Source organism: Kogia breviceps, chromosome 15, assembly GCF_026419965.1.
Source record: "Kogia breviceps isolate mKogBre1 chromosome 15, mKogBre1 haplotype 1, whole genome shotgun sequence".
Classification (NCBI taxonomy): Eukaryota; Metazoa; Chordata; class Mammalia; order Artiodactyla; family Physeteridae; genus Kogia; species Kogia breviceps.
The window spans coordinates 78,364,296-78,382,520 of NC_081324.1; the positions used below are offsets into that span (position 1 = coordinate 78,364,296).

The 18,225-nt window shown below is 48.9% G+C and overlaps 1 protein-coding gene across 10 annotated transcripts in view; it reads right to left on the minus strand.

Moving 5' to 3' along the window:
• The window catches only part of FBXO21 (F-box protein 21), a 50,027-nt gene that overhangs the window by 15,409 nt on the left and 16,393 nt on the right, over positions 1-18,225 (minus strand). For 4 of the 10 annotated variants that reach the window (XM_067015251.1, XM_067015258.1, XM_067015252.1 and 1 more), the window contains 4 exons: positions 15,607-15,786; positions 14,386-14,518; positions 7,357-7,568; positions 5,687-5,844 (listed from right to left, as the gene is read on the minus strand). In XM_067015251.1, the coding sequence (XP_066871352.1) occupies positions 5,687-5,844; positions 7,357-7,568; positions 14,386-14,518; positions 15,607-15,786 (683 nt within the window). The remainder of the gene's footprint in view (positions 1-5,686; positions 5,845-7,356; positions 7,569-14,385; positions 14,519-15,606; positions 15,787-18,225) is intronic. The other 6 variants (XM_067015253.1, XM_059040348.2, XM_067015255.1 and 3 more) reach the window with 3 other exon arrangements.

Below are 18,225 nucleotides of genomic sequence, written 5' to 3' on the forward strand. Positions count from 1 at the left end.
GTTCAGACATTACCTCAGCATCGCTTAGGAGAGCAAAAAATGTAGTAACAATCTAAATGTCCAACCGCAGGTCACTATGTAAGTAAATGATGGCACGTTAATTCAGCAAAATCCCAGACAGCCAGGAAAACGAGCAACCTGTTTTCAAGGCGCTATGCGGAAAGTGGGAGTAAAAACACACATCACTTATAAAAAGCCAGGAAGGCCACATACCTGCGCTGCTACGTGACATGCACGTACAGCTACACATTTTACGTGAACTCCTTTAAGCTGGGCACGTACAGCGCGCTAGGCACCGCGGGACGTGCACAGCCTCCAGCTCACAAGGCTCCACGAAGCGCTCTGGTCACACGCCCTCTCGCGGCTGAGTTGAGAGCAGCAGGAGTGAGGACCCTGCCCAAGGATTCAGCCGGGACTCAAACCCAGACGGCCCAGTTCCAGGGCTGGGGAAGCAGCTGAAGAGAAGCGTCCCCGTGCACTGTCCCACCAGCAGAGGTCAGGGAGGAGGGGCTGGGATAGACCCGACGGCCAGGCCACGGCTGCCTCAGAAGGCAGGCTGTGGGGACGGTGCTCTATGAGCTCTGATCTCTCCCTACTGTTACCACCAGAGCTCTGGAGATGGTTTTACTTCCTTCCTTACATTTATTTTCAACAAATGTTGAAAAACAAAACAAAAAAACCAAAAAGTTGGATGCTTTAAAATGCCACTGGCTGAGAAAATCCGCCGTCTTGCCCCCTCCCCCAGTGAGCGATGAGTCACGGGCGTACCTGCCTTGGGGGGGCCCCGGGGGATGCGACCACGGCCTGGGGCCTGAACCCGGCCAACTGCCTTCCCCTGTCGGCTGTTCTTGCCCCAGAGATGTTCGACGGAGGGCAAAGAACCTGGGATTACCCCGGAGAGATAAAAGTCCGTTTGGTCCTCATCCAGGGGCCATTCTGCTTCTGACAGGTTGCTTGGCAACGTCTGAAGACATTTCTGGTTGTCATGATTGGAGGCTGCTGCCGGCATCGCGTGGGCAGGGGCCAGGGTACCTCTAAATCAATGCACAGGACACCCCCCAACACACAGCTGTCTGAACCAAAATGTGCCCAGAGCCTGCTCTGAAGCAAGCCAGACACGTGTTTCAGCATCACTTCTCTCCCTCTCTTTTTCTATGTATCCTTAAGCAGCAGCTTGGTGTCAGCTACCGCTTGGCATCTGAGCGTTGGTAGGAGGGTAGAAAGGTCACAGTCAGGTCATGATGATGTGTCTGTAAGGACAGCACAACTGGGCAGCTGCTGCAGAGAATTCTGAACGTGGGCCCCAAACAAAGAGGCGTGAAGAGGACGGACAGAACGCTGGGGAAGCCAGGAGAGGGCTAGTGACAGTCCACGAGGGCGCTCGCAGCCCCGCTCCTGGCTGTTAACCGGGAACGTGGACTGCATTCAGTGTTTATCTACCTGGACTCCCAGCAAAGCAGGAAAAATGTACTCATAAAAGAAACTTTTTTAGGAAAAAATACAACGCTGAAGTTGACAACTAAGTATTATGAGGGGAAAATAATTCCCAATCCACTAAGTAAGTTAAAAAAAAAAATCTCAAGAGGAATAAGAAGTCTAAGTGATACAAAACTTAATAAAGAGCAAAATATTAAACAGGGACTACTTAAAAGTCCTGGAAAAATCTTGGGAAGAATTTCTGATTCCCCTAAAATTTTCAGAGAAATGTGTCTGCTTATTTTATTTAAAAATTTCAGCTACCCCAAAATACATGAATACATTCCTGTAAAAGTCTGGAAACAGTACCCGTGAGTCCTCTGGGGGCACATATCGGCCCCTCCCCAGAGGAAACCACTACGACTGTGAGTTTTTCTAGTCCTTCTTTTATGGACATACATATATGTAGCTAAATATAATTATATGCATTCAAAGAAAATTCTGTGTCGCCTTATGTGTACTTATTCCTATAAAACATACAGTAAGCATTTACCTGCAAGTGGTTTATCTGGTTGCAGCTCAGCTACCCGCAGTTTGGATATACCCCCATTTACCAGACAAGTCCCACGAATGACACTGCTTTGCTGTCATAACAAGGGGACCATAGGCGCCCTGTGTCAGTGCGCCTCCAGCGGAGGAACGGAGTGGAGAAGTACCAGGTCAGAGGAGAATGAGCACGTGAGAGTCTGACAATTTAAGAGAGAGCCAAACCGCCCTCTGAGACAGCTGAAAATTTACACTCCAACCCTGACGCAGGGAGCCCTCATACCCCTGCCAGCATGGGCAGACCGCCACGGACTGTGTGTGTGCGTGTTGGCGGGGAGGGGGGGATGGTGGAAACTTAGTTTGGAAGTGGAAGACCAGTCATAGAAAAGGAAACTGACACTGGGTGAGGGCATGCCACGGCCCGAGCGTTCAACCAGGTGCTTTACCATCATACACGGAAGACATGTAAGAGCCAGGTTCTCACACCACAGCTGAATTCCTGACCTTCCAATATGGGCAGCTGGCTTAAATTCAGAGCATCTGTGATAGTCATTTTCTTCAGTACTAAGAAGTACGCAGGGAAGTTGAGACAGGAGTTTCTGGTACCGAGAAAATATTAATAATAAAGCACGCCCCCTAGTGGGAACAAAAGTTACAAACATGCAAGATGCTGTGTAGCCCATTAACATATCGAGGGAAAACTTAATTGTGCAGACTAAAAGTATTTGAGGATGGCACGCAGGTATGTGGTTTACAATTCACTCTTCAACTCTCTGTGGAGAGCTAAAAAACAGAAAAGCGTACATTAATGGGCTCTGCACACATTACTAGGATCACCGGAGCCAGAGGCTGAAAATTTAGATCACGAAATAGTTTAAAAACAAAATAACTTAATGCAAATATTATTAACCCAGAAATGTTCACAAACATATTTAAATGAATGCTTTTAAAATTTACCCTCTCAAGGTCGCTCACTGGCTAAATGTGGGCTAATTTGAGAATAAAATTGTTCCAAATGATTATAACACATTGACTAAATAAAAAATCCAGGAATCTATGGGAGGAGAGGGGAAGGAGAGAGGGAGAGAGAGCAAGGGAGAGAGGAGGAGAGGAGAGAGAGGCGAGGGCCGGGGAGGAGGAAAGAGAGAGAGGAAGAGGGGGGAGGAAGAGGGGGAAGGAGGGCAACGCTCTTGTTTACAGATCTAGAGGGTATACCCGCAGTAGAAAACCACCATTTTGCAATTCTCACATCATGATTTAGGCAAGAAGAGCCAATAGGTGCTAAAACAAACATAAGGATAAAGGTTATTGGGGAACAGGGTATACCCAGGATGCCCCAGTTTGACCCCATGGATTTCCTTTTAACTTCAGAGGGAAAACTGTACCTTAGAGCGAGTCACCATCTTAGCCAATGACCACACTCTGCCTCACTAACAGTGGGACACGGAACCCCATGGTCTCTGGACGAGATGCAACGTGACGCACGCAGCACCTGAGAGTAAGCACGCCAGCAAAAACCAGCAAGTCGATCTAAGCAAACCCGGGCTTAACTTCCAGTTTACAGACAATACATAGACAAAGAAACAGTAAGACAAATCCAGAATGTTAGACAATTTACAAGACAACCGGCCCGGACTCTTCAGAAAGTCAAAGTCTGGCCTTCCCTGGTGGCGCAGTGGTTGAGAGTCCGCCTGCCGATGCAGGGGACACGGGTTCGTGTCCCGGTCCGGGAAGATCCCACATGCCGCGGAGCAACTGGGCCCGTGAGCAATGGCCGCTGAGCCTGCGCGTCTGGAGCCTGTGCTCCGCAACAGGAGAGGCCACAACAGTGAGAGGCCCGCGTGCCGCAAAAACAAAACAAAACAAAACAAAACGGTCCAAGTCTTGTGAAAAAGGGAAAATAGATGAGAAATGAGGAACGGTTCTTTACTAAAAGAGACTACAGAGACATAATAACTAAACACAGTGCCTGAATCTTGTCTGGATCATAATTTAAAAATGAATAAACATGTACCTATAAAGTTATTCTTGTGAGAATTGAGAAATTTGAATATTGATTGAATGTTAGATATTATGAAATCATTTTTATTTGTTGGGTGTAATGATATACCTGTGGTAATGCAGAGAAATGTCCTTATTCTTAGAAGATGCGTGACTAAGTATTTAGGTCATGTTAACTGCGATATTCTTTCAAATCAATTTTAGAGCGTGAAACTGACAAGCAGATTTTTTTTTTAAACAAAGTCATTACAGTATTCTGACTGTGTAAACCTTACAGCTCATGTTGACCTAAGGTAAGATTAGGATGAATTCCTGAATCTTCTATGCAGACACTAGACAACTTCAGAACACCTTATAACCAAATACCCAGCTTCACCTACTCTAAGAAGCCCATTTTAAAGTTAATATAAATGTTTCTAGAAACCCAAATATCAGATACTCAAAGTCTTGATATCAACTCCACATAACGGGCAATGAGTGTACAAGGTGAAGGTGCAGACACGGGCCCCAGTGTCGACAACAAGACAATCTCCTCTGTGCTCTGACTCGCTCAGCGACGCCTAGTGGGAAATGCTCACTGAGTGATCAGTGAGGGTGCAAACGGTCCAAGAATCACTCAGCAATTTCCAAATAACTTGATTTTTAAAATTTGTAGTATAATTTTTTAAAATCGGACACAGCTTTTTAAGTTAAATAAAATCCCTGTCAGTGCCTTCATCTGACACGGGGAAACTTTTTCTAGTCTTTTCAGTACTTCTGAGATTTTTATACATCCAACATTTCTATTATTGGATTTACCAGAACACAGTATCAACTCAGGTCCAACATGATGCTTTAGGTGAGACGCAAAAAGGTGCAGCATGATGGTTATGGGGAAGGCTCTGCCAAGCTGCCTGGCCACATACTCTGTAAGTTAAAATTTAAACATCTCTACGTGCTTCAGTCTCCGTGTGTCAAATGCGCACGACGACGACGGTGACGATGGTGACTACAGTTCTCAAATGGAGTTAACGCACATTAGGAGGCTGCGGTCAGAGGAGCACTGCGTTAGCATTTTTATTAATAAAATGAACACTGTGGATGCCTCGACAGGCAGGCATGCGATAAATTCATCCCGCTAAATTGAGGGACAGAGAGGAGGAGAGCCCTGGGCGAGCACCTGTCAGGGATGGCAGTGACCCCGAACACCGACCAGGCACCTACCCGTTGCTGCCTCTCCCAGGTGCCCTCAGAGCCAGTGCTGTGAACTGCAGTTTCCACAGTGGCCCCTGGGGGCGTCTCTGGGGGGTGCACCGCTCACTGGGTGCCAGTCTCAGTGCTCCAGTGGCTCCCCCAACAGTGCCAGTCGGCGCCCTCCAGTTCAGGCAGGCAGTGTGAACAGGGCACAAGCTGACCCTCCTTGCCTGCAGGGAGCCAATGGCAGTGCCTGGGAAGCAGGACTTTGACTGGCAGAGGCAATGACCAATCAAAACAGAGGTTGGCAACAGCCTGGAACAGGGTCCTGGCTGTGGTGGTGACGGAGGGCGAGAGCCTGGGATGGTGACTGGGTAACTTGTGGTGTGGCCACACCAATGCATACCCACCCACGTTTAGCTGAGTACCGGCTCTGATGAGGTTAACGGCCATGGGACACCTGTCAACTCTGAACGGACTGACAGCCTGTGCCTGCAGAATCTGAGGGCGCAAACGTGTGCTTCAAGTACAGAGAGCAGCAGCTACTTACCTTGGGCGGCATATCTACAGGACCCGTCCTCCACCAGAACATTATAGAAAGGCTGATGATGGCCGTGAGGCAGGCTGTGGACGTTCATGTTTCGAATCCACTCATGTCCCATCATGCAGGTGGGGTCCCAGCCATAGATGACACAGTTATAACCATACCTAATTAACATAAGAGCAGTGGCAGATCAGCTCCCTGGGGCCCTGTCATGGCAGCTATGAAATACAGAGACAATGGCTTGGCTTCTCTGAAGCTTGCATTCTTAGAGATACACCTGCTTTTTTACTCCATGCTAAATCAAATTTTACTCCCGCCTCTCTTTATAAACCCCTCTTATTATCTATCTATCTATCTATTTATCCATCCATCCATCCATCTATGGTAGGACAGCTGAGGAAACACAAACTCTCACCAGATAACTGATGAGGTTAATGAACTGATTATTTTCTTAGATATGACAACAGAATGGTAAAGGTGTCTTTTTAAAAAAGTGAGCCCTTACCTTTCAGTGTTACCTACTGAAATAGCTACAGATGAAAATGACCTCTGGTACTTGCTCCGGGGGGAGGGAGAGGGGGTGACACAAACTGTACGGTAACTGCTGAAGCTGCACGCGGGAACGTCACCTGGCTCGCCGCACTCCTCTCTCTACTATTACATATGCTTGCAATGTCCACAACAAAGTTACAAAAAGAAAAGAATGTGATAAAACAATGGAAAACGCTAGCCAAAAACTGAAAAAAGATATTTGCAACTGATCTGCACACAGAGACTAATACACAGAATAAAGAAACTGCAAATGAGTAAGACTAACAACTCAGATGAAAAGCAAAATACCTGAAGAGGCACTTAATCAAAGGAACCTGAATGGCTAGTAAATGCAGGCAAAGGACCTCAATCTGGGTGGTAACCAGGGAAATGCAAATTAAAACCACAATGAGGGCTTCCCTGGTGGCGCAGTGGTTGAGAGTCCGCCTGCCGATGCAGGGGACATGGGTTCGTGCCCCGGTCTGGGAAGATCCCACATGCCGCGGAGCGGCTGGGCCCGTGAGCCGTGGCCGCTGAGCCTGCGCGTCCGGAGCCTGTGCTCCGCAACGGGAGGTGCCACAACAGTGAGAGGCCCGCGTACCGCAAAAACAAAACAAAACAAACCCACAATGAAATGCCATTTGCCACATAAGTGCATTTTTAAAGGTCTGGCACTAACACAAGCTGGCAAGAATCAAACCTCTCAGGTCCTGGCCTGCTGGTGGGATGTAAATAGGTACAGCTGCTCTGGAGGCAGTTTAATTTTGCTTCGTCAATCGGCCATGTCCAAACCCCAGGACCCAGCAAGTCCCTACCACCCTCAGATCCAAGGAGAGTGAGACCCCCGGAGAGAGTGAGGACGACGAAGAGAGGAGAGGAAGAACGAGGCTGACAGGGCTTCCATCCCCCACGGAGAAGGGTCACTACACACAGCAGAAGAGCTCCCCGTTAGGAAAGCAAGTGGCTTCTTAAAAAATAAAAAGGTGAAAGACATGGTCCGGCCTGCGGTCCTCGCTGCGACGGGCCTCGGTCGCTGCCGCACGGGGTCAGGTCCCCTCCAGGTGCACCGCCACTGCCCCGAGAGGCGGGGATCACGGCGCTGTGTCCTCTGCGGCCGCGCGAGGGGCGGGCGCCGGGGCACTCACCTCTTGTGCTTCATGATGAGCCCAATGGCATAGCAGACGTCTCTGTGCTTCTCGTGGGAGCGGAGCTTCACCTCCACGCCCACCTCCTCCTTCTTCCGCTCTATGTGCTCCAGCGTGTGCTGCACCAGGTAGCCCACCGCCCCATGCTGCCCGGGGTCTAGGGTTTGGATGTGCTGGAGGATGTCAAGCACCTTCAAGACAAGACAGAAAGACTAGGAGATAATATTTTCATTTAGGCCTTTTCTTTTTCCTGGCAAGGGATTCAGACCTACATAAGCTGAGGAAGGGCAGCGAGGCGAGGCGGGCTGACGGCCCGAGTCTCCGTTACCCACAGGCCCTCACCCCGTCGGTGCTCTGTTCGCCCAGTCCCTTCGCGTGCTGGGGACTGGCCCCGGCACCCAAATCCAACCAGCGTGAGCGGGAGGAACTCTTCAGAAACACGGGGACCGGGTCCACACAGGATGGGGACGCGAGGGCCTGTCGGACTAGGTGAGCTCTAACAGGTTCCAACGTTCTTGGTGAGTGGGGGGGACTCAATTTCTTATGCACAGACAGGAAACATTTTCAACCTGCCACTCATGAATTGAGAGGAAAAAGAAATGTGAAGCTGCTTCAGTCGCGGTCAAAGGCTGAGTGATAGACTGGCCTCAGTGCTGCAGGAGAGGGGAAGGGGTCACAGGGAGGCCGCTGGACTGACGGACGCAAGTTAGCACAGTTCACCTGTGATGCTGTATGTGAAGAATGAAGACGTGCGGAGCAGGGTTCTGAAATCCTACGGGTCGCTTCAATGACTTTAACTCACAGTGGAATTCAGTGTTCAGGTGGACAGGGGAAACCCCGTCTCCCCGCAATTTATGTGACCAGCTGGCAGGGCAGAACTGCCTGAGCACAAGGCGCGACTCTTTCTACTGCACCCAGTGCCTCTACGGAACAATACGAGTTCAAGGAAAGCTAACACACGTGAACAATTAGCAAGCCCCGCTCGCTCACAGCTCAGCCGCGGGTCTGTGACACGGGTCTCCTCCCACTTATGGACGCTGGATAGAGAGAGCAGCCTGGACTCTAGCCCCGGATCAAACTTGCAGTTTTTACCCTTGAATTAGTTTATTCACTTATCAAATAATGATGAATAACTGCCCTATTTCCTGATACACTGTGAGCCTATAAAAGTGGGAAAAGTACAGCTTTACGCAATGTAACATATTACTTAAAAACCCAGTCTTGTCTTCCAGAATGAGCTTTGCAGGATCTCAATATTTACTGAGTACTTATTCTCTGCTGGTCACTGTGCCAAGCCTGTCACAGTTTTTACTTCATTTAATCCTCCCAACTTGAAGGTCAGCAGTCCAGTCACTGCCAATTTCAAGAGGAATCAGACGCAAACGTAGCTGCTCTCCAGGCCATCCTATATAACCGCATCAGGACATTGCATTTACATCAATAGCATGATTCCTATTTAACCTAAACACGAGACCTGCAACAAATTTTTATACTCGACCTAAATCACTCAAAGCTTCCCCTTGTAGGACTCGTACTAGCTGCAGCCGGAAAATCTGCTCATTCTGGACTTCACCCTTGACCCCCCTCTCTCAGCAACAGAAGGTCCTGCTCCTGTCTCAGCCTTACTCCACTCAAGCACAGTAGCTGTGGCAGGTATCTTCCTGCTTATTCGACTTTACCCTTTAACAGAAAACAGTAAACTTATTCAAACAGTAGCACTGTGCTTAGGAGCCCTTACCACCCTATTCACAGCAATATGTGCCCTCACCCAAAACGACATGAAAAAAATTGTCGCCTTCTCCACTTCCAGCCAATTAGGCCTAATAATGGTAACAACTGGCATCAACCGACCCTATCTAGCATTCTTGCACATGTTCACACGTGCTTTTTTTTTTTTTTTTTTTTGCGGTACGCGGGCCTCTCACTGCTGTGGCCTCTCCTGCTGCGGAGCACAGGCTCCGGACGCGCAGGCTCAGCAGCCATGGCTCACGGGCCCAGCTGCTCCGCGGCACGTGGGATCTTCCCGGACCGGGGCACGAACCCGTGTCCCCTGCATCGGCAGGCGGACTCCCAACCACTGCGCCACCAGGGAAGCCCCACACATGCTTTTTTAAGGCCATACTATTCATATGTTCCAGATCTATTATTCACAGCCTGAACAACGAACAGATTTTTGAAAAATAGGAGGCCTATTCAAAGCTATAACTTTCACCACAACAGCCCTTATTATTGGAAGTTTAGCACTGACAGGAATGCCTTTCCTCGCTGGCTTCTAAAGGCCTGACCGCTGAAGCTGCTAACACATCTTATACCAACGCCCGAGCCCTGCTGATAACTCCAGTCGCCACCTCCTTCCCAGCTGTCCGAAGTGCTTGCACTCCCTTCTTCGCGCTGCTAGGACCACCTCGCTTCTATCCCTTAACCTCAATCAATGAAAACAGCCCACTCCTAATCAACTCCATCAAACTTCCTACTAATGGTGTTTTTGCTGGATTTATCATCTCCCACAACATCCCCCCCAGCAATGGTCCCCCTAATAACCATGCCCCCATACCTAAAATTAACTGCCTTCACAGTGACCATCCAGGGCTTTGAACTAGCACTTGAAATTAACCTTAACGCACAAGACTTAAAATTTATTTACCCCTCAAATACCCTCGAGTTTTCTAGGCTTTTAGGGTATTTCCCCACTATCATGCACCGTTTACCTCCCTACTTAAACCTACCATAAGCCCCAAATCAGCATCTTCCCTCTTAGACTCAATCTGACCAGAAAATATTTTGCCGAAAACCACATCCCTTATTACTTAAAGCCCTCCACACTAGTTAAGCAACTTGCCTGAGGTCATGGGGTTATGAAGACGTGCAGTGAGGATGTGGACCCAGGGCTCACTCGCAACCCCAGGTCTCAGTCACCTTCACATCAAAGCAGGAAGAGGAGTATTTTAACTGACTGTTAGGAAAATTTTCAAACACATAAAAAATGGACAGCGTGGTATAACCCCAAGTAGCAGACCCAGCTTCACCCAGTACCATCCAGGAGCCAATCCCATCCACTTGCTACCCCCCTGCAGTGGCCTTGTAATGTAGGGGACACTAACAACAGTTGTCCCTTGTAGCCAAAAGCATCTGATTTCACAGTAAGCTTCTTGTGTTCCCCTCTGCAGTTCCAACTAGTTACCGCTGACAACTTTTCTATAGACACAGCTTCCCCTCTGTTCCTGGCAGCCCCTTCCCACCAGATAAGTGAAAGAAACATAACGTGGGATCTTCAAAGCATAAAGGAAGTCTTGAACTCCGAGTATCAGAGGAAGAGATAAGGTTCAGGGATGATTACTCCCGTCCTTCCCTTGGTGTGTGGATGACAGGGTGAAGGGAGAGGGCAGAAACGGAGAAGACACCCTGAGATGTGCCTGGTGTGTTTCCAAAAGCCGTGCTGACAGTGGGCACCGTGATGTCTCCAGCTAAATGTCTAGGCCTAGAATCCCAAGAGCCCACAACCTTCAGAGTAGAGATATTGGAACAGGGGTGTCTACTGCCCATGACTGGCAACTTGTTCTGTAAAGGGCCCGAAAGTAAATATTTTAGGCTTTGTGGGCCGTACGGTCTCTGACTCAACTACTCCCCTCTGCCGCTGTGGCTGAAAAGCAGCCAGACAGTCCACAGACAAATGGACAGGGCTGTGTGCTGACAAAACGTATTCACAAAGCCAGGAGGCTCTGGGCCCAGGGGCCAGAGTTTGCAGAACCTGCTGTGTCCTCTTAACTGCAGGCTCCCCCCCACGTCTCTCTGAAGCTCTTGGCTCCATCCTCTGGACGCCCACTCCTGTGGGCTCTTCTACTTTTGGGACTTCAGCTACCAGATGCTGATGCCCAAGAGTGCCCACCAAACGCGGTACTCCACGGCTCCAGGTCATGCCAATCAAACTCAACATATCCCACATAGAACACTGTTTCCTACCCCGAAACAGGTCAGTTCCCCACACACTTCAACTTTTAAAGTGGCCACCCTTATTGCAAAATTGGGATACTCTCTTCGAGCCTCCTTCCTCGTTCACAGCTAACGAATTTCTGTCATTTCTTAATCATTCATTCAAATAAAATGTTGTACCTACTGGGTGGAAGGAATTGTGTTGAGAGCAAGGGGAATAGCTACAGTAAAGAACAAGACATGGTCCCTGTCCTTAAAGAGCACGGTCTCGTGGGGAAGCATGGTTAAGCAGCTGCGAGACACTCCGCACAAGCTTTGTGGAAGGGCGAGCTCAGGGCCGTCACGGTGCAGAGGGGCAGGGAGGGGTTTCAGAGGCAAGAGCTAAGCTGGAGATCAGAGATTCGGGAGCCGCTGACCTGCAGGTGGTAACTGAGGTAAGGAGAGCAGGTGAGATCACTGAGGGGAACCGTGCACAATAGAAAGAAGTCTAGAAACTACCCCACAGTGTAGAGCCTTAAAGCGAGAGACAGAGGACAGCAACTAGGGAGAGCCTGGGAACAGGGGACCAGAATCAAAGGAACAGAGTGTTTTGAGTGGGGGGATGACCTCCAAGTGATCAAGAAAGATAAGGAAAGACAAGTGTCCACTGGATTTGGCAACGAAGAGAAAGGTTTAGCAAGAGGGGGTCATGGGCTTCCAGTTCACACGGGGGAGGGGTGGGAATGGAGCCCCACGCTCTGCGCCGTGTGGGGGAGGCGAGGGGGAGGCCATCACAAGGACCCTGGCCAGGCTGGGAGCAGAGAGGTAAGATGGAGCACGGGCAAAGCCGGGGGCTGTCGTTGGAGGTTTCTCCTTCTCTTTTCCGAAGATGAGGGAGACCTGAGTATGTTTAATGCTGACAGCAGAAGTAGAAACAGGGAGCTGCAGATACAGGAGAAGAAATAAAGGGAAACTGAGTGGTCCAAGGACAGGCAGCAGCGTGGACCCAGAGCACACAAAGTTTTGCCTTGGGAGACCGAGGGACATCTTCTCCACTGAATGTGGAAAATGGAGGGAAGGGATAACTACGGATCGGAACAACGATGTAGGTTTAGCAGCAGGAGTAGAAAATACCCTCTGTTGGCTTCTTCAGAAAAAATCTCGCCTTGGCCCTGGTCCACAGGGGTGAAGTGTGTGGGTGGGCTGTGAATCTGAACGCCTGATGCCATCAACTTCTGTGCGGGAGACCTTGGCAAACTACTTAACTTTTCTCGGTGCCTCGGTTTCATCATTTGTAAAAGGGCAAAAAACAAAACAGAACAAAAGTAGCCACCCCAAAGGGCTGGCAGAAGGTACTGGAGGTGTGCAGCACTGAGCTCTCCCAGCCGTCCCCACCACTGGAGGAACCTACTTCCCTGTGCCCTGAAATCGTTCCCTGGCCTTCTAGGGCCACCTCAAACCCTTCCTCTGGAAAGGACCCTTTTCTAACTGCTTCTGCATCCCCTGGAGCCTTCCTCATTTCGGGCCCCAGCTCTCATCCGCTGTCATGGGGTCCTTCCTGCAGCTGCAGCACAGTTCATGGAGGCGAGACAGTTGCCACACATGGGGAAGGAGCCACTTTCCCTTCCTGAGCTTAGATGCAGGGAGCGTCTAGGTGCCTGACCCCAGCAGCCCATGAATGGTCATCATGGGGAAAAATGTTCTGCGTGTGACAATTTTGGAACTTGTTCCACTGACGTCTGCTTGGAAGGAAGGCAATCCTGACCATCTGAGGAGGATACCAAGGAAATTCCCCCAGAGGCAGCACAGGAGCCCTAAACTGAGCCTGTCATCAAAGGGAAGGATGCCAGGGCTTCTACAGACGTTCCTCCCAAAGGCGACGTCAATCCTACTCCTTCTAAGGCTGATGTGTAATTTAAGTACAGAATCTACTTATGAGGAACCATACTTTGAAAGGATCTCTGCATCTTACAAATTATCAAGAAATTCCTGAACATACAGTAAAAAGCGAAAGGAATTAGTTATGTATATCCTGGTATCAAAAATAAATCAAGTAAAAAATAAAAGTAAACTATTCAATTCTGGACAAGGTCGTGGGAAGCAGGTGGTGACCTTGGTAGAGAGCCTAGTGTTCCAGTAACTCTTCTATCGGATCACATGGGTGTCCTGGGAGGACAGCCGCTGCCTGGGCTGTAGATGACATCTGAAGACAGGGGCTCAGGGATTTTCCTACTGACGCACCCTTTCCTAGAGCTACGGTAGATCTTTGACACTGTGAATAAATGAGGCAACGTACATGTAAGCAACGGTGAGTCACTGAGATTATTTACTTTCTCAAGGCAGATTTCACCACTCTCTAGTGACAGGGCTGGTGAGTTTAGGGTGATGTTCCTGTGAGAGCTTAGAATTCAAGTCTCTCACCCGGCTGTCTAAACGAAGTGGACTATTAACATATTCCCGTGGACAAGCAAGGGCACGATGGGGGCGAGCAGCTGCTCCTGCACTGCGCTGCATGGCTGGAAGCATACACGTGCTGCGCCCGCAGCTCTTGAGGAGCGGGGCTGGCCCCGACACGGTGGCCTCTGACAGAGCTTCCTGCTGGCCAAAGGGGGCGTCACAAACCTGAGAGAGCCCAGTGAACAGTAAAACCCGACAGTTTCCAAAGGCATAAGCAGTCCTAAAAGCAGCCAGCAGCTGGGTCTGAACACATCTAAGATCTCGCTTTCCTGCGCCCTGCAGGGCTATTTACACGTGGTCTATTTACTTGCTAACAGCACAGCTGGAGGATGAATATGGAAACTTCTGCTTCCCCCAAGAAGGGTGACTTGGGGAAAATACATCTTTGGGGCACCGGTGGGTGAGTGGCAGGGCCAAGGCCTTGTGGTTCTGGGAGTTTAAGGCACTGACCACAGAGAGAATGGGCAATTCCTGGCAGGATAACTAGTTTTTAGTAGAATAAAAGGAGACAAAAAATTAAATCGATGGGTCAAAACCAGGAGACTGTGAATAAATCTGTGTTTATCCTCCAGGTTAATACAAGGATAAACTTGTAAGCGCTGCCTTTCAGCTAAGAGTTCCCTCTCTAAGGCAGGTGGCAAAGCATCAAAGTAAAATAATTACCTTCTCTGGCCAGATGCCCAGGTGGAAGTAGAGCCTGGCTTGGAGGAGGAGGAGCTGCACCTGGTCCGGGTACATCGCCAGGTACAGATCCAGGGAGTCCCTCAGGAGCTGGTACGACTGGTCGATGCCTTCCCTGTGGGGAAAGAAATCTGTGTTTTATCCTGTTTGCTTCCGAGCTAAGACCCTCTTTTTCCAGGCCCAGATTTTAGAAGTAACGGACACAAATCCCACACGTTCTCTGATTCTGACACTTCCTCTCTTCAGCAAAGTTACAACACTCTTCCTGAAAAAAGATACACAAGGAACAGAAATTTCACATCCGCTAAGTTGTAATAGTGACCGTTTTGCTTACGGACTCACCTCGCTAACACTGTACGTAAACTAAAAGTGTTCTCGGAGCAGGTGGAGCACTGAGGACGTTGAGGCCTGCGAAACTCTTCCGGATGACACTACAGTGGGGGGTACTCGTCATCACACACTTGTCAAAATCCACAGAATGTACACCGTCAACAGCAACCCCAATGTAAACTATGGACTTTGAGTGATAATGACGTGCCAACGTAGGTTCGGCAACTGTAACGAACACCCTGATCCCGGCGGGGGGGGGGGGGTGTTGAAATGAGGGAGGCTGTGTGTGTCCAGAGGCAGGGGGTAAACGGGTACTCTTTGTACTTTCTGCTCAGTTTTGCTGTGAACCTAAAACTGTTCTTAAAAAAATAAAGTTTATTTTAAAAAAAATTCTGCCATTATGCAGAAAACTGATACTCCAATCTATAAATTTCTCTTTTCCCTGTAAGACAATTTTCCTTGGACTCAGAAGCAAGATTGTTTCATACTTTTGTTTGTTTTCTTACCTAAGTGATAGAAAGGCAAAGACAGCAAAGCACTAGGAGATGAAAAATAACTGTTGCCAGTCTAAAATATTCTTGCTACTGGAGAATGCTTTCAGCACTTATGAAAGAGAACTCGCCCAAGTCCACTGCAAAGATCTCAAAGAAAAGTCACTTAGCACACATCCTAATTGTGCATAGCATTACATCATGGGAACCAGTTTCTTTCCCATGGTGGGTAGATAGCTGCAACTGTCCCAACTGTGCCACAAAGCATCCGCTGCTTCTCTGTACCACAGGTAGGCTCATTAAATAAAATTATCTATAAGGTGATTTGCACCTCCAAAGATGCACACGCCGCAGAAGTACTGGAAAACCAAGAAAACCTTACCGCTTTCCCAGGCTTAAAAGGTTTCCCACCATTCGCTGTAACACCTTCTTTACATTCACCACCCCATACAGCGCTGCAGTCACATGCTGGCCGATCAGGTATTCACATTCTTTCACTGTCAGCTGCTTGCCTTTCCCAAAAGCATCTATGTAGATGTAGTCAAAGATGTCCAGGGTTGCCCTATCCAAAGAGCACACGTAGTGAGTCGTATCTCAGATTAGAGCTGAACAAGTCAGTATTTAAAACCCCGTAACAAGTAGCTCAAAGCAGAGACTGAACGTTAACACAGTGGCATTTCTACCGAAAATATCAAGGCCTTGCCCAAAGTCTGAAATCTGACCTCTCTATACACACTCTGCTGTATTAAGATTGCAGTACACTGCTACTTGAGAAATAGCACTGCTTTATGCCATTTAAAATAGTTTTTTAAACAGATTAACTCTAAAACTCACTGCCAGGCCTATCTATCAGAAGTCTGGTTGAGAGAAATATTTCTGGAATGCCTGAGCCAGTCTATTATTTTCACAGAGTAGCAGCAGTTAACCTCTGTGGATCCCGGGCCCCTTGAGGCTGTGATGACAGTAATGGGGCCTGGGGCCACAAGGATTCTGGCCTCAGCTCTGCAGATGCGCTCGGGAGGCTCAGGCTGGGACCCTGCTCCAGACTCCGGAGAGCTGTGTCCCTGGCCTCCACCTCTCGCTCCTCCCCTGGAACCGCCCTCCACGACCCAAGCTCCCGCGCATGTGGGGTGGCCCAGGTTCTCCTGGCAGGACCTCTAACGATACTGCATTCACCCTACGAGGACTCCTGAGGGATTGAGGTGGCATTTTGTTTCAGGGATAGCTGTGTTTTTTTTTTTTCTTTGAGCAACTGTTTCACTTTGATAGAGACTTTCTCTTTGGCAGCTAAAAAGCCCAGTCAGATTTCTTCTTTGAGTCATATTAATAGCCTGCCTTTAGCAAGACATATATAATTGTTCCAGAAATAAGGAATGCTCTTCAACCCTTTTTTTGGGTCTAGGAGAACCACACAAATGCATACAAGTTTATAGGCAAAAATTCTAAATAGGGCTTCCCTGGTGGCGCAGTGGTTGAGAGTCTGCCTGCCGATGCAGGGGACACGGGTTCGTGCCCCGGTCCGGGAAGATCCCACATGCCGCGGGGCGGCTGGGCCCGTGAGCCATGGCCGCTGCGCCTGCGCGTCTGGAGCCTGTGCTCCGCAACGGGAGAGGCCACATCAGTGAGATGCCCGTGTACCGCGAAAAAAAAAAAAAAATTCTAAATAAAATATGAGCGAATCAAACACAGCAACGTATTATAAGAATCCATAGGAGTTAAGTTAGATGTTCCTTAAGAATGAAAGGAGGACTGAACGCTAAAAAATTTCACCACGTGCAGACTAAAAGAGAAAAACGACATCCTATCTGTAGACACAGAAAAGAAATTTTGGGGAAAAAAATTCTAGTTATTAATAAAACTCTTAGCAAATTACAACTTCCCCCCCCCCCTTTTTTTAACCGCACCACGCAGCATGCAGGCTCTTAGTTCCCCGACCAGGGATGGAACCTGTGCCCCCTGCAGTGGAAGCGTGGAGTCCTAACCACGGGACCGCCAGGGAGTTCCCAAATTACAACTTTAGAAGGCAGCTTTGATCATCTCTGAAAGGTACTGCTCCCAAACATCATGTTTGGGATGAAATTTTAGTCATACCCAAGGCAGAGTGCCTGTTATCACTGTTTCTATTCGTTGTGTACAAGAGGACCTAGCCAGCAGAATTAGTAAAAGAGACACAAACATACAACAGCTGGAAAAAAAAGAAATAAAACTGTCGCAATTCAGACAATAGGACTGTCTACATAGAAAAGTTGAAAGACCTAGCAAATTATTGGCACTAATAACTGATCCACAGAGGTGCTGATAATCAGACGCAGATCTAAGTCATCGACCATGGCCCTGTACACCACCAACAGACACAGACAGCGCGACTTAAACAATTACCATTTACAACAGCAACAGAAAGTTAAGGTACCCAGAAATAAATCTAGCAAGATATTGAAGAACTGGATGTAGAAAACAGTAAAATCTTTTTAAGGACGTAAAAGATGACTTAAACGTGGAAGGAGATGTGTTTACAGACAGACAGACTGAACAGGGAAACACAAGCAGGCCACACTCCTCCGGTGAATCCATGAATCCAGAGGAGCTCTGGGCCCAGCTGCCATACCAGAGCTTCGAGGTGCCTGACAAACGGATTCCAAAGCTGCACATGGACATCAGGCTAAGAGGAACCAGGGCAATTCTAAAGGACTCCGTGGGGGCCTCACCCTACCCGTCATTAGGACTAACGACGAAGCCACGGTCGACGCGACACTATGGTCTTGGTGCGGACACAGAGTCCACAGGCCCGAGGAGCAGCCCCGCCAGGACGCAGGGGGCCTGCGGCCCAGCAACTGTGTGCTCTCCCACCACCCTCCCGGCCTCTCCCCAGCGGGCCAGCCCTTTATGGGTCTCAGTGTTTGTGTCTGCCAGGTGCTTGGGGTGCTAACAAACCACTTCACTGTTCACCTGTATTGTGGTGTATGCTCACTGTAGCCTAAAGAAAGAAAAACAATCCTGTTAC